The 14,826-nt window shown below is 38.7% G+C and overlaps 2 protein-coding genes across 2 annotated transcripts in view; one reads left to right on the forward strand and one right to left on the reverse strand.

Annotated features, from left to right (window-relative positions):
• Window positions 1-8,919, forward strand: part of NMT2 (N-myristoyltransferase 2) — a 43,123-nt gene extending 34,204 nt beyond the window's left edge. The window contains exons 9-12 of the mRNA XM_085310561.1: window positions 2,191-2,361; window positions 5,643-5,810; window positions 7,924-8,061; window positions 8,264-8,919. Of these exons, the coding sequence (XP_085166687.1) occupies window positions 2,191-2,361; window positions 5,643-5,810; window positions 7,924-8,061; window positions 8,264-8,284 (498 nt within the window). The 3' untranslated portion in view covers window positions 8,285-8,919. The remainder of the gene's footprint in view (window positions 1-2,190; window positions 2,362-5,642; window positions 5,811-7,923; window positions 8,062-8,263) is intronic.
• A 3,915-nt stretch (window positions 8,920-12,834) lies between these two features.
• Window positions 12,835-14,589, reverse strand: RPP38 (ribonuclease P/MRP subunit p38). The gene has a single exon (XM_085310447.1). The coding sequence runs from the start codon at window positions 13,857-13,859 to the stop codon at window positions 13,008-13,010; it is 852 nt and encodes a 283-aa protein (XP_085166573.1). The 5' UTR covers window positions 13,860-14,589; the 3' UTR covers window positions 12,835-13,007.
• Between the last annotated feature and the right edge of the window lie 237 nt (window positions 14,590-14,826).

Raw genomic sequence — 14,826 nt, forward strand, 5'->3', positions numbered from 1 at the left:
AGAAAACATATTCTAAAGAGACATGCACATATATAGTTTTAAAGCTGAATTTTAAAAGCATCCAAGTGGCTTAGGAGTCCACGTGTCTCATTTGTTTGTTCATTTTTTAGATGGGGAAATTGGGACTTTCTCCCACTGAAAATAAAGACAGTTTCATCTTTGGGCTAAAGCTTTTTCTGTGTAGTTTTTTTCTGCTTTTGGAGTGGTGGGGTTTTTTTTTGTTTGTTTGTTTTTTTGTTTTTTTTGTTTTGTTTTTTTTTCCTTCTCCCCTAAGTAAGGGCTTAAGTATTTTTGAGAATCTTTATCCTCAGTCTTAGGCTGTTAGCATAAACAGTTGTCACCCAGATTGGTTCATTCAGGCCAAAGTGTCCTAAAACARAATTTCCTAACGACCACCTTAATGTCCTTCAGCACCCAAGCACCATTTCTTGCATTCTAACCTCTTTTCTTAAAGTCCTTGGAATATCACTGCCACTGGGAGCTCATCTCCCTTTTAGAAGAATTAATCTTTCCTTATCACATATACAGTTTGAACTACAAAGGTTTTCAGAAATAGTAAATAAAATAGTCATTAAATAATAAAATATCACCCTCACTGAGATTTTGTGGAAGGCTGTCTTTGTGAATGTGTATATAGATATTAAAAGTAAAGCATTTTTAGGAGCAAGGACTTTTCAGAAAAGGGATAAAATTTGTCTGTGTTCAGAATAAGGACAGAAATGTGTTTGGTTTTGTATCTTTTCTTCTGATGGAATCTGCCCCCTGAGCTAGGATGCTGCCATTGATACTTGCTCAGTGAGGCTTGATATGTGGCATGGAAAAATAAATTCCGTATCAGATCAGGACACTTTTTGCACTTCAGGGAGCACTTATGGCTGTTCTGAGAGTTGCTGGGGGATAAAGATGTTCCAGCCAAGCTGCTTTTTCTCCCATTGTGYTCCAGTGTACAGCTTGAGAAGAGGGGAGGTTTGGAGGAAGCAGAAGTTAACCTTTCATATTGTAGTTCATAAGAAGGTTAGGAACTACATATAGTATAGCAAGCATCATGCAGACACGTCAAGTGAAAACGGATTCAAGGCACTTAAAAGTCTAAAAGACACACTCTTGTGGAGACACTCCATAGTCTTAAGGCTGCTCAGAAATGTAGCAAGACAGAAATGTAACACACAGCAGAGAACTGTGGCAAAACATGCAAAAATGACTTGATTTTTCATTTGGAGGCTGACTCTCAGACTGTGTGAATAAATACCACTCCTCCCTCCCCTTCCCCCGATTCCTTTTGAGCGGAGCATAATCAGCTATGCTAATTTCAGATTTCCAGTAATTAAATCGCTACCTGGCTGCACTGGAATTGACTTTGCCATGATTAACCTGTTGCTTTCCCAAGCGTGTCGCTTAGACAAAGGAACTCTGACAGAGAACAGAGCTTTGTCTCTCTAAAAGGAAATACATAGGAAAGCTATCAGAAATTGGAGGAAAACTTTAATCATATTTACTTGTTTAAACATTAATCATGTAGTACTGAGAGTATGTTTTTCCCCTTTTGATGCTTAAAGTCAAGTAAATTACTTATTAAAATACTTTAGCTTTTTAATTTCAGGAAGCTGTAAGTTGAGAAGCTTTTTGTTAACAGCAGTTGGGTATATACAAAAAGTTGAGTCAGCAAGGGAGTTTGCAAGGTGGAATTTTTTGTTAAACAATTTCTAATTAAATGTTATCAGCTGACTTTGGTTTCTCACTTGACTTTAATTTTTGTAAGTTTGAATCACATACTTTTGTCTTCAGATTAGCCTCTTATATACAAATTGCTTTATGTTTTGTTTCTGCATCTGGGCCCTAGGTAATTTAGAAAAAAAGATAAGAAATAGACAGACCTTAAAAGAATACAAAATATGTGAAGTCTAGGCTGTTGTCAATAGCATCTCTTCCTCTGGAGAAATGAAGTAGTTCCAATAATGGAATAGAAAGATTGAAGTGCCCCAGACTGTCTCAATAATTACAAGAGAGGGAATTCTGATTGAAAGCAGTTTGTAAAATAGCATAATGAAYTAGGTGGCTGGGGTAAAGTAGGCTAATAATGAATGCATAGCATGTGGAGAGCAAGCACTCTGCAACCTACTTCTAGCCTTTGCAGTGTATACAGTTTGCCTTTCAAAATCTTAATATTTGTTTTTCCTTTGTTAAAATAAGGCCACAAAGACTTCAGGTTTGAGACCAATGGAACAAAAAGATATTAAAGCAGTGCAAGAACTAATCAACACTTACTTGAAGCAGTTTAATCTTGCGCCTGTAATGGATGAAGAAGAAGTAGCCCATTGGTTCCTGCCTCGGGATCATATTATTGACACCTTTGTAGTAGAGGTAAAATACTCTTGAACTCCCTCAAGGATTTGAATGTGAATGCTTTTAATGAAAGGTAATATCAACATCGAAGTTTTGAAATGCAGACAATATGAAAAATGTACTATGGAATTTGGTATCATGATTTCAGGCTTTATTCTTTGCATTGCTTGTTCTGATGTTCTATTCACAAGAAAGTGCTTTTTGGGGTGTGATAAACTGCAGCACTCTTATAATAGGATACTTTAAAGAAGAATTTTGAAATCTCAAATTATTGCCATCTTGGAAGTAATCCTGCAAGGGGAGGAAAAAGATGCATTCCTCCCTTGGTCTTCAAATCTGCTTTCCTAAGAAAAAAAAGGAAGAATGATATGACTGAGATGAAGATTTGGTTTTAATTCAGTATCATTCCCTCAGGTATAAGATAAGTTCTGGTTCAAATTTTTTAACCTTTCAAAACCAATTTTTCGGGGCATCTGCTAATGTGGGAAGTTATGGTTTGTCATTGTCTCCCTCTGTGAAATATCCTCCTGTCCAGTAGAAGTGTGTATGTTTATACATATATACACACATGCATTTTATATATATACCTACATGTGTAGATGTACACATGTATATGTGTATACACACATATATGTATATACATATGTATATTATATACATATATATAAAATGCATGTGTGTATTATTTATGTGTGTGTGTGTGTGTGTATGTGTGTGTGTGTGTATATATTTTTAAAAAAAGTGTAAGAGGAAAGTAAAAGTCAACAGCTCTTGGTGCTATTGTGGATTGGAGTCAGCTAGGAGCTAATTCTCTGTGGTTCCTCAGTGATAACTTTTGTCCACTAACAAGATGGAGAGCAATCATCTGTTTCTTCCACCACTCCCTCCTGCCTTCTGAGTTATGGTCACAATACATCTTGCAAAATAAGCAGTACAGGAATAGATTAGCATTTGGATTAGAAATCTCCAACGTGTAATAGGAGGTTGCTGTGATAAAGCTAGTAGAGAAAGGTATGCTCTTCCCTTTGAGTCCATGCTAAATTATCTTAGACACCATGTTCAAATAGTGTATTGCTTTTTTTTTTTTAAAGTGACAAGATCATTTAAAAATGATGAACACTAAAATTGTTAAACRTATAAGCTGCATGATATGAGGCTCAGTATTCCCACACTGCAGCCTGAATTTGTTCAAGAGTCTCAGTTGAACTTAGAAACTTACTGCTGCTGGAGATAAGAGGTGCAGCTCATAGAATCACAGAATCAGTAAGGTTGGAAGGGACCTCTGGAGGTCCCTCATCTAGTCCAACCTCCATGCTCAGCATGTTAGACAGGGTTGCGTCCAGGCAGGCCTTGAAGATCTCCAGAGAAGGAGACTCCACAACCTCTCTGGGCTACCTGGTCCACTGCTCCGTCACTCTCACAGGGAAGAAATTCCCCCTAACGCTCAGGCGGAACTTCCTGTGGTTCAATTTCTGCCCATTGCCTCTTGTCCTGTCACACAGGACAACTGAAAAGAGTTTGTCCCTGTCCCCTTGACACCCTCCCTTCAGGTACTTGTACACATTGATAAGATCCCCCCTCAGTCTTCTCTTCCCCAGGCTGAAGAGGCCCAGCTCTCGCAGCCGTTCCTCACAGGGCAGATGCTCCAGCCCTCTGATCATCTTTGTAGCCCTATGCTGGACGCTCTCCAGTAGCTCCATGTCTCTCTTGGACTGAGGAGCCCAGAACTGGACACAGGACTCGAGATGAGGCCTCAGCAGGGCAGAGTAGAGGGGCAGGATCACCTCCCTTGACCCGCTGGCAACACTCTTCCTAATGCACCCCAGGAGATCATTGGCCTTCTTGGCCACAAAGGAACATTGGCTCATGGTCAGCTTGTCATCCATGARCACTCCCAGGTCCTTCTCTGCAGAGCTGCTCTGCAGAAGGTCAGCCCCCAGCTTGTACTGGTGCCTAGGTCCTTGTTTTCCACACTTACTTTTTTAACGTACCTTGCACAGTGGGTCTAGTGCTCACTGGATTCTTGCATGAACTAATTAAATGTATATCTCTCCTTTTTGTTTATTTATTTCCCCTCATCCTCCTTTTCTTCCCTGGTTGAGTTTTGGCTAGGTTTGATGACACAAACCGTAGAAGCTTACAGAAGTTTCTACAAGCACCAGAACTGGCATGAGGCACAGAATGATTTAATTTTGACAGTGACATTTTAAATGAACAACAGTCTTACTTATTTTATGCTGGCTGTTGAAGTAGACTTTCCCTGTACTAAATTTAGGTTTGTTAGTGCTTAGAATCCTTTTAAGATCGATATGACTTGATGAAATTAGTGTGGAGTTTTTAAAAGTCATCTCGGTAATGCACAGAGCTAAAACATTTGTTTGTAGAATGTTCAAAACTTTGATTTCACACATCACCTTAAATATTCAGTATATTTTTTGAAATATTTTTTGAAATTCTTTACTGGACTCAAAATAGTGGGCACTAGTTTTTCAGGGGAAAAAAAGAAAGAAAAAGCATTAAAAGCATTTCTGTAGATCTCCTTTGCCAATTTTCTTAGAGAAATTAGGAGATGAAATCAGAACAGGAAAAGTAAAAATCTGGGTAGTTTTTTGTGTTCAACATGTCAGCCATAACCCATGTTAAAATTATTTCCCATTGCCTGATAACCAGTGCTCTTGAACATGGTTAAATTTCATTAGGTTTATGAACTTTTATAAAAGTTTCTGTATGCTACTTTAGATTTTTATGTAAGTGCCTTTTTTTTGATGACCAGTGCTGCTCTTAGACTTTTGGTGTGACTTAGCCCTGCTGTCTAGCAAATGGGTTGTACTTGTTGATTTAATAATCACTGGAGCTGATTTTAACTTTTTTTTTTAAAGAAGTTAGACTAAAATCTCTTTTTTCCTGTTTTTTTTTTAAGAAACTTGAGAATTTTTCTCCATGTGAGCTTTCTCAGATTAAAAAAAAAAAAAAAAAAGACTAAAAAACTTTGAAGACTGGTTCTGGGAAGCAAACTGAAAAAAATGCTTTGGCAGTTGTTAACTAAAATGTCATTGATGTAATAGATTAGCAAAGAAAATGATTTTAGATTTTTTCAAAATGACCATTTTAAGCTTAAGTCTCACTTCAGGTATCTTGACCAGGATATATATATATATATATCAATAATTAGCCAAGATTGTCTGTTATGCCACAATAGTTACTGTGTGCAAAACTGTGCTGCATTTGCCACTTACCTTCTCTAGAACTACCATGTTAGCCTAATCAGTTATTTCTTGTTAATTGACTATTTTTTGTAGGGCTCAAGTGGTATTTTAACAGACTTCCTGAGTTTCTACACATTACCGTCAACAGTGATGCACCATCCAGTTCATAAAAGCCTCAAAGCTGCCTATTCCTTCTATAATATTCATACAGAGACCCCCCTCTTGGACTTAATGAATGATGCACTCATTATAGCTAAATTGGTAAGTATTTTTTCCTCTTCTTTCACAAAAGCATTCTTAGGAGAAGAGAATAAGAAATGATAGCAATTTATGGATTCTGTTCTATTTTCTTTTACTGTTACAGTTATGAGTGCATTTGATGAGATCAATGTATTATATGTATATTCAAATATAAAAACTACACTTATTTTCTCCTTTTGACTTTCAATGATGTTAGGGAATGCCAAATGTTTGAAGATCAAGAGTTTGCAATTGCTTGAGCTATGTTTTTTAAAAAAAAAAAAAGACCATACTGGTGACTATTTGCTCAGTACCAGAAAACTGGAAAGTATCACTAAAATAGTTCCCCTTGGATAAGTTAATAAGTTCTACTATATATTTTAAACTTTTTTATTTCTGCTAAATGGAAAAGTTTATTTGTGCTCAAAGTTTTATCATTTTCTCTTGTTACTAATTGATACCTATAAAGCTATGTAGATGATACCATAACTTTTAAGCATACTTTCATGCTTGGACTTAAACTGATACATGATTTAGTTAAATGGAAGAGAAGAGATATAAATGAAATCTGAAAGGATTTTGCAGGACATGGAACTTGGATTTCAAGGGAATTCTAGGAGTTTCAGGCACTCTGATGCTAAAATAATGCTTAACTCTTAATCACCAGGGATTCTAGGAGTGTGGTGCAGGCACTGTGGCAGTGTAGTCAGTGGTGCAGAGCTGAGCAGGTGCTGCACATTGCAGCACACTGAATGAATTCTCACACCTGTTTAGCCCTGGCATTTCACAACACTAAACAGGCTTCATCCAGTCCATGGATGGTCTGTTCCAGTGACCATTCCTGACACAATACAGACCATAGGCATGTTTTCTGCTTGTGCTTGCATCTCGTCCTTCCTGAGGTTGCCAACACACTGTTTTTGGTATTATGCCTGTCAGATAAGTGCTCAGTGCAAGCAAATGTTAGCAGTGCTCCAGCTGACTATGCTCAGAGCCATTGCGTGTCTCTGCGCTGCATGTGGCACAGCAATTTCTGTGCTGAGCCTGCATGAATGCAGTTATGGTCTGGCAAGGCTSTCTCTCTTCTGGCCTTAGACTATGTGAAAGCAACTTGCATGGTTTTCAGCTTGTGTCTCTGTGCCATGTTCATGCAGTTCCTTAGTAAACTATCTGTCTGTGCTTGTGGCTTTTTTCTTTTAAATAGATCCTAAATCAGCAAAGAGCTTAAAATGTTCTTTAAGCAGTTCATTTACAAGAAGTTGATTTTTCTCACCCTCTTTTTTTCCAATCAAAGGTACTTATTTAGGGAAAAAAAATCTAKTTTTTTATGCTGAGTTCTTTACCATCTTCTTGTGTTTCAGTAACTGAACATTCTTGTTTTGAAATTAATAATTTTTAAACTGGAGTGTAGCAAGCCATGTTGGTACCCTCCCATACATGATAATTGGCACTAGGGTGGCTTAACTGATACTATTATGTCTTTTTTTTTTTTTTTTTTAAGGCGTTCACAGTGCATTGGGATCTCTGTGTTTGTGTTGCAGCGCAAAATTCTGAGATTAGTTTGGCTGTGTAGATGTTCTGAGAGTGAAAGCACTCTGAGTAGTGGATTTGGGAGGTTGATGAGTTGGAAGCGATTGCATGAATAAGGGGGAGAGCCACATTTGAAAGATTAGACTTCTGAAGATAGTGATGTTTTAGAAAAGGCTCAAGTTATAAAAATGTAATAATGCTTATCACTAACAGAATAATAAATGCCTGAAAAATATCCTAAGATGCATTTATGCAGCTTCAACTAGAGTATGTTATGTGTGTCAAAACACGTGGTATGTGACTGTGAAAAATGCATGTCCATACAGATGAAATAATGTATAATGTTTTAGGGACTGTTTTTAGACTTTACGCCTGAAAGTGACTTTAATATTTCTACCCTTTTGGAGATAACCTTCAAGCAAAGTTCTGCCCTGTGCTTTACTTTGTATTGGAGAAATTTGTTTTCTGTGTGCCTAACTAAAAGGTAAAACTTATTCTCATGTCTTTTTCACTTAGATTAGTTTTTTGGATACTTTTACACCATTGTTTGTGTATCRTTTAGAACTTTAAAAGTAAAATTTAAATAATGTTTTGCTATTGCCAGAAAGGATTTGATGTGTTCAATGCACTAGACTTGATGGAAAATAAAACATTCCTGGAAAAACTCAAGTTTGGGATTGGAGATGGCAATTTGCAGTATTATTTGTACAACTGGAGGTGTCCTGGCATGGAATCTGAAAAGGTAAGAGGGGGAAAAAAGAACTTTTGAACTCCCTTAGATATAATAATACGTTTATCTGCATTGGCCAAAAGGGACAGAAGTTTTAGAATATATGTATTTTTTAATCGCGTACATTTAAGATCCATAATTCAGGTGCAGAAAACTAATATTTATATTTATTGCCATAATTAAACTAAAATACTATATTTTTCTTTTTCCTTAGGTTGGTCTTGTATTACAATGAGGACATCTGTGTTCTTAGAACTCTGAGGTCATTGTTTGAGTTAATTTGATCTCCATAACAACTCTTGGAATGGTATTGTTCAAGAGGAGTAAAAGCACAACATCAGTGATACTGAAATAGTCCATTAAACCTGAACAACGAAGAAATCCATATGCGACCAAATTTATGCATTTTCAGATAGATCARAAGGTCCATGAAACTCTTTTATTGTCCATGAAAAGAATAAAAGCACATTCATTTCAGTTTCAAAGCTTAGCTTGCACCTTGATGAGAAGAAGGTATTTTTTTTCCACTCTATAGAAAAGACTGTTTTGTACAAACTGAACTTCAGTGGTGGATTAGGGTACAAAAATATTTGCTATTATGTGGATGAACTGCTGCATTTCTATTTATTAAGTGGTGGTGTATGTTTGTCAGTGTAACAGAATGAAGGATACAAACTTGAGTATCTTTGCTTATTTACTTCATGTGGATATCATCATTTGGGGGAAAATCATGACGTATGATACGTTTGTGGCTCTATGAAAGTCCTGGATGTTTTTGTAACTGGAGCAGTATGACAATGTACTGGTTTAACTAGTGCATTTATTTCTCCATAAGCAACGCTGCCAAATCAATAAAAATACAGATTTGTACTTTGATCTTCAATAGATCAGTGGATTGATTTAACAGTATCGCACTGTTCAGTGCAGGTGTTATCTATGTTGCCGGAATGTTTATACGTTACTGTACTTAATTTACAGTTGTGGCACAAAACTTAGTTTTTCCTCAGTAGATTAACATCAGCCTGTGTGTAAAACTAAGAATTTTAGTAGTGCTATCAGGATATTTATAGTTTGAATGTTTTCAATGCTTCTGCAAAATTGCACATATTCCTTTGTCTACTTTGATTTCCTATGAAGTCTGTAATTCTAATGAAAAGTATCTTGTGTAAATAAGTGTTCATAAATTGTTCCTGGTAGTGTTTTAATCCTGACTCTGGAACAAGGAGTTGGCTGTACATGTGGCTGGTAAGCAATCCTCAGTCCTTGGAAGTCTGTGTACAGCTCTTCCTGACATGTAAGAGGGCTGATCTTTTGTTGTTGAGGGAGAGCTGCTTTAATTCCCTCGTGAATGCTCAGCAACCAGAATGGCTTCTGAAGCACTTTATATACATTCCAGCACAATATCATAGTTAGATATGATAGCAGTTCTTTTGACTTACAGTTGCTGCAGTAGTACAAGCACCAAGAAGATGATCAGCAGTGAGAAACTGTTCTAGCTGAAAGTGCCAAATTGTGGTAGTGAAGCCTCTGTGCTGTGAGCATATTTTGAATGTGACTTGACTATCTCATGAAATGCAAGTGTCTAAACTTTYCTTTTAAAGATGTCTGTAATTCTGACAGCAAGTTTTGCTGAAAGTCAAGTTCTGAAACTTAAAGCATCCATTTAGATGAAGATAAACTTGTCTGTTCTTCCTAACTGCTGGCCCTATCCACCTCCTTATATCATTTTTATTCCATTTTATTCCTCCCCTCTCCTTTTCCAATGTGTGAATGATTTGGAGTTTTTCTTTTTCTTTTTTTCTTTCTTTTTTTCCTTTGGTTAAACTGTAGTGAGAGAATTCTGCCCTAGAGACGGTGATAACTGCTTTCCCTTACTACRTTGTAACTCTGTTGAAAGCACTGAGCTTCCTTCAAATAAAGAAAGGGATTGAGCTTGGTTTGGCTGCCCCTGAATTTGCACCAGCTAGGGGCCTCATAAGAAAAGGGGCTTTCATGGAGATCTTCCAGACTTCAGATGGCAGAGTCCGGCCTTACAGCTTTGGCCACTCTAGTAACAGTCTATACCTGTAAAGACAGTTCTGTACCTGTATAGACAGCTCTGCCAGCATAGGTAGAGCTCTGACAGCCTGTGTGAGGCCTGAGCAGAATTAAGTGCCTGAAGATAAAATCCCCAGCAGCYGGGGGGGATGCTTTAGCTATCTGGAGTAACAAGAGGAGTTTAATCCCAACTCTGTCAAAGACTTAACTCCCAGAAGGCAAAAAGGTGCTTTCCTTGCTAGGAATTCACATCAAGGCATGCTGGCATAAGRAGGGGATTTACTGTGGGACTTCAGGCAGATTTGTCTAGATTTGACAACAGTGCATGGCTCCGGCCTTGTGGCTGAGATACKTCTCTGCTAAGAAATGATCTGAACCCAGGTGTCCCTGATTAGGTGAGTGGTTTTGAATGCTGGGTGAATGATGAACATATTTTCTCTGCCTTCACTCTCTATTCCTCACTCCTCCCTCCCCCCCCCCCCCCAAAAAAAAGGGGGGGGGAGCAGGGGGAAGAGAAGTGATTTATTTTCTGAAATCTGAAGGCAAATCTCCCCAGTTGTATTGTTTGGAAAAGCTCCTAGGCAATGGCAGGATCAAGCATGCTGGTCAGAAGGTAGGACTGAACTGCCTTTTCTGCAGCCTGGCTTTCCACCCTGTTGCTGCAGTGACTGCATGTAGGGGAAGGAGCGTAGCCACTCTTCTTCACTTGCGCTGTTTTCTGGGGGGAAAAGAGTATCGTTTTCTTCTGAATCTGAGTTTATGAAGCTGTATGTTAARAAACTGAGGGAAAGAAGGGCAGTTGTGCTCCTGTTGAAGCTGTGCTCCACCATAGGTAAGAATGCAATTTTACTGGGCCAGAGGGATGTGGAAGTGGGCTTCTGAATATATGCATGGGGGCAGTTCCTGGAGAGTCCTGCTCATGAAACGGTGTTATGTAGTAGCTATTTAATCCAAAAGAGTCTCTTCTGCCTTGAATGCTCAAATCTTTTGGCTAGCCATACTCTTTACCTTAAGTAACTTGGTGAACCAACACAGCTTCAAGAGGATGTGAAAACTGCAGGAACACACTTGCTTCCTAAGCGGGTGCTTAACTGTAGGGTGTTATCAGTGTGGGTGCCACTGCGAGGCTCTTGTCTGTGCATTAGACTTGCTACCAGAACAGCCACCAGGTAAGACTCCTCAGAAACAAATAGATGGTTTCCCAAAAATATGGCAGGCTAGTTTAACAGCTTATCCCACCACCTTTCCCACCAGTCTGTTGAAATCTTTTCTGTAATTCCTTTCTTTGAGTGGAAAGGAATTACACTTTCCAGCTGTGGAGGGGAAACAAATACCTGAAGAGAGCTACAGACCTAGGCAGGCAGCAAAGTGATTAAAAAGATGATTGCTGTGACATTTATGTTCTTTACCGAAGGTAATCCTCACACTTTGTTTAAAGACTCAGATTTAAATGTGGTGGTAGAAGTAGCTAGCATGGGAATTAAAAACAGTAGTTCTAGTGTGCCCTTAAATTTTTATACGTCTAAAAACCCAAAGCAAATGAGGTATATGAAGGTCAACGAAGCAAGTCCAAAACAAAAAACAAACAAAAACAAAAAAAATAACCACACACACTCTCTCCTTGCCACCTCCAGCCAAGGAGGGCAAAAATTCTGGCATTAGATACCTGTTTTGTTTAACCTTCAGAAAGCCTCATAATTATGGAATCATTGCTAATGCTTCCCTTTGTAGTTGACATCATGAACTTAAGTCACTTCTAAATAAATCTAAAATACAGATTAGCTAGCTGATGACACTGAAACAACAGATAAGCAAATCTCTGAAAACTACACTATCTTTAAGAAACAATAAAATAAACTCCCTTAAGATATTCTGATCTTTCTTCTATAGTACCATGGTAGTGACTTTTTAAAATACTAAGCTCCAACTAAATTCTTATGTTGTTGACTTTGATGGCATCTGAATTACATCACCATGCCCCTTCCTTCCTACAGGGCAACTGTCTCACTAGGGAACTGCTCATAGTCTCACTAAAATTAAAGGAAACTCAGAAGTTATTGGGTACATTTTTAGTCTCTTGTAGTGGTTTACAGCCATCATCTACTACTTTATCTATACCAGTACATAGCTTACATGGACTTACGGGGAAATAACGTTAGATTTAAAACTCAATTGGAGTTTAGATTAGTCTAATGCATAGACCCTGTGGAAAACGTTGTAATTTGCATACAGAAGTCTTTTTCAAAATGCAACGAAGTAGTAATTTGGTCTTGTTCTGTATATGAAAAGTTTTTTCTTTAGCATATCAGACGCAAAATATAGTTGGAATCCAAGTCTGCATGCATTCCTGACCAAAACAAGCTCAGTGTCCAGCAAAGCAAACTATGAAAGTTCAAAAGGGAAGTCTGCCTGTTCTACTGGTTACAGCTGTTTACTTGAAACAAGCATTGAACCAGCTTTAAAAACATTATACCAGCATGGACATTTGTTTAAATAAACTTTCAATTTTGGTATTGATTTGTTTGAGTAATTACACTTAAACTACAATGATTCCTGTTTGTGTTCACTTATATAAAAATGCAAGCTTTGCTTAATGCTTTACACCATTTCCAAGGATTTACTTACTACGGTATCCTATGTTACCTTATCGTATCTTGTATTACCTTAGGATACTCAAGTTAGTGATTTTTTAACTCCATGATCTCCCAATGCAAGTGAAGTATTTAGCCCTAGATACAGACACACAGATGTTTCATTGTATTCTTTAATATAAAAGCAGAAGGAGCCTCAATTGAATGCAACATAGCTGACTTCAACTTGTATTGAAGTGCTTCACACTGTAAAGGCTTACAACATAGTTCAGTATTTGATACTGAGTGAACGAAAAATCAATGTAACAGGAAGAGCTGAACTAAAGTAAATTATGTTGAAAGAGCTTTTCTCTTTTTGCGAGGTGGTTTCCTTATCTTATTTGGATTTGGAACAAGCTTCTTGATTTTCAAAGGCTGCAAAACTACATTTGAAAAACCAGGCTGATTGCTTTCAGTACGCTTCCGCTTCTGGCTTGTAAGCTCTTCCCCCAGTGTTTCTGCAAGCTGCTCAGGATCTTGAATTTCTGAAGAATCTGAATGTACATCTGCCACAGATTGTTCAGTTCCATACTGAATCCATGGCAATTCCAAAGCAGGTATCTTTGGAATTATTGCTTCTACTACCTCAGTGAATTTATCAGACTGCCTTTTAAAGCCTAGTGCTAAAACAGAGGTTAAGCCAAGAAGTGGTGCAATTGTTTCGCTGAGACGGGGAACCTGGCCTGCTGGTGTTGCTCGACTTGCACTCAGGTGAATAAGATGTGATGTGATCATGTCAGGTTTTGCAGATTTACACACCAGCAGGAGAATAAGTTCATTTTTTTCCAAAGCTTTTGTAACTTCATTAATTCCAATGGCAAGCTGCCTTCTGACATTTAAGTCAGTCCACCCTGGTTGTTGTTGATTGCCTTCTGTTTCCTTTTCTTTAGGGAGTTCACTGTCGGTGCTATCACACTTTCCTTCCATTTGTTTTTTTGTAATGGAACGTCTTTTCTTTCTTGGAGTCTCAATCTTTTTAAGTCCAATATGTTTAATCCTTTCTTCTAGAGTATGTAGTATAAAATGCATATCATCTCCATCTATGGTTTTCCACTGAATAACATAGGGGTCATCTAAACATATTTTTACATTGATTTTCTTTGCTTTACGGAGTGATGCGGTTCCACGCTGAATTACAGGCATCCTGATATTCTTTTGTGGTTTGCTACCTTAGCTGTAAAGGGAAGAAAAAGGTAAACAGTTGTTCAAATACTGTAATGTTTGCTGTGGACATCATTATCAGATGTTTCTCCTGGGGGCCCAGCAGAGCAAGGTCAGATCTCAAAGTGATTCTGGCAACTATCACCCTCTTCACATTAGTCCTGTGCTAATCCTTAAAAAGAGATCCTGCACAATGCACAGAGTACCAGTCTTCACAAGTTACATACTATTTTTTTTTTTAATTAATAGAGTAGACTTGAGAGCAAGGCATCACTGATGTCCAGAGGCCCTTCTAAAGCTGAACAAAAGCAACAGGTAAAAATAAAGATGGAAAAAAAAAAGAGATGAAGGAACTGCTTATTTTCACTGTTGCATATCTGCATTTTATAATTATTTTCCTATGACCCCACATGAAARAAAAATGCAGAATGAAAATATGAACAAGCTCTAAGTTCCCGAATTAAACTTTTTTTTTTTAACTTCAATTTGCCGTTTCATTCTTCACATCGTAATTGTTTTTAAGATTTGTCTGCATTCTGGAGTCGTGACAGAGGCCTGCAGCCGAACTCCCGTTTTCCGCGACGAAAGGCGGTTCCTGGCAGGCCTCCGGACCTTCCGCTCCTGCGGCACCTCGACCATGCCCACAGCGGTGACGAAGACGAGACGGGAGCGCGGCGGAGGGCGGCCGCGGGGGCACGGAGCGGAGCAGCGACGCGCCCGCCTGCGACAAACGAGGCGGCCGCGGGAGCCGCCGCCGCGCGCCGCTCCCTTGCGCCCTCCCGGCGGGCACCACCGAGGGAAGCTCGCAGCGCGCTGCCCCCCCGAACGAGCCGCAGAGGCCGCTTAAGTTTCTCCAGACCCCCTCGCTCCCGGCGAAATACGCGAGCGGCTCCTGCTTCCGCCTCAATCTCCGACCCCAGAGCCGCGAGGGCCGCGCCGCCGCCGCCAC

Source organism: Rhea americana, unplaced genomic scaffold, assembly GCF_003343005.1.
Source record: "Rhea americana isolate MKP2758 unplaced genomic scaffold, rheAme1 scaffold_32, whole genome shotgun sequence".
Taxonomy (NCBI): Eukaryota; Metazoa; Chordata; class Aves; order Rheiformes; family Rheidae; genus Rhea; species Rhea americana.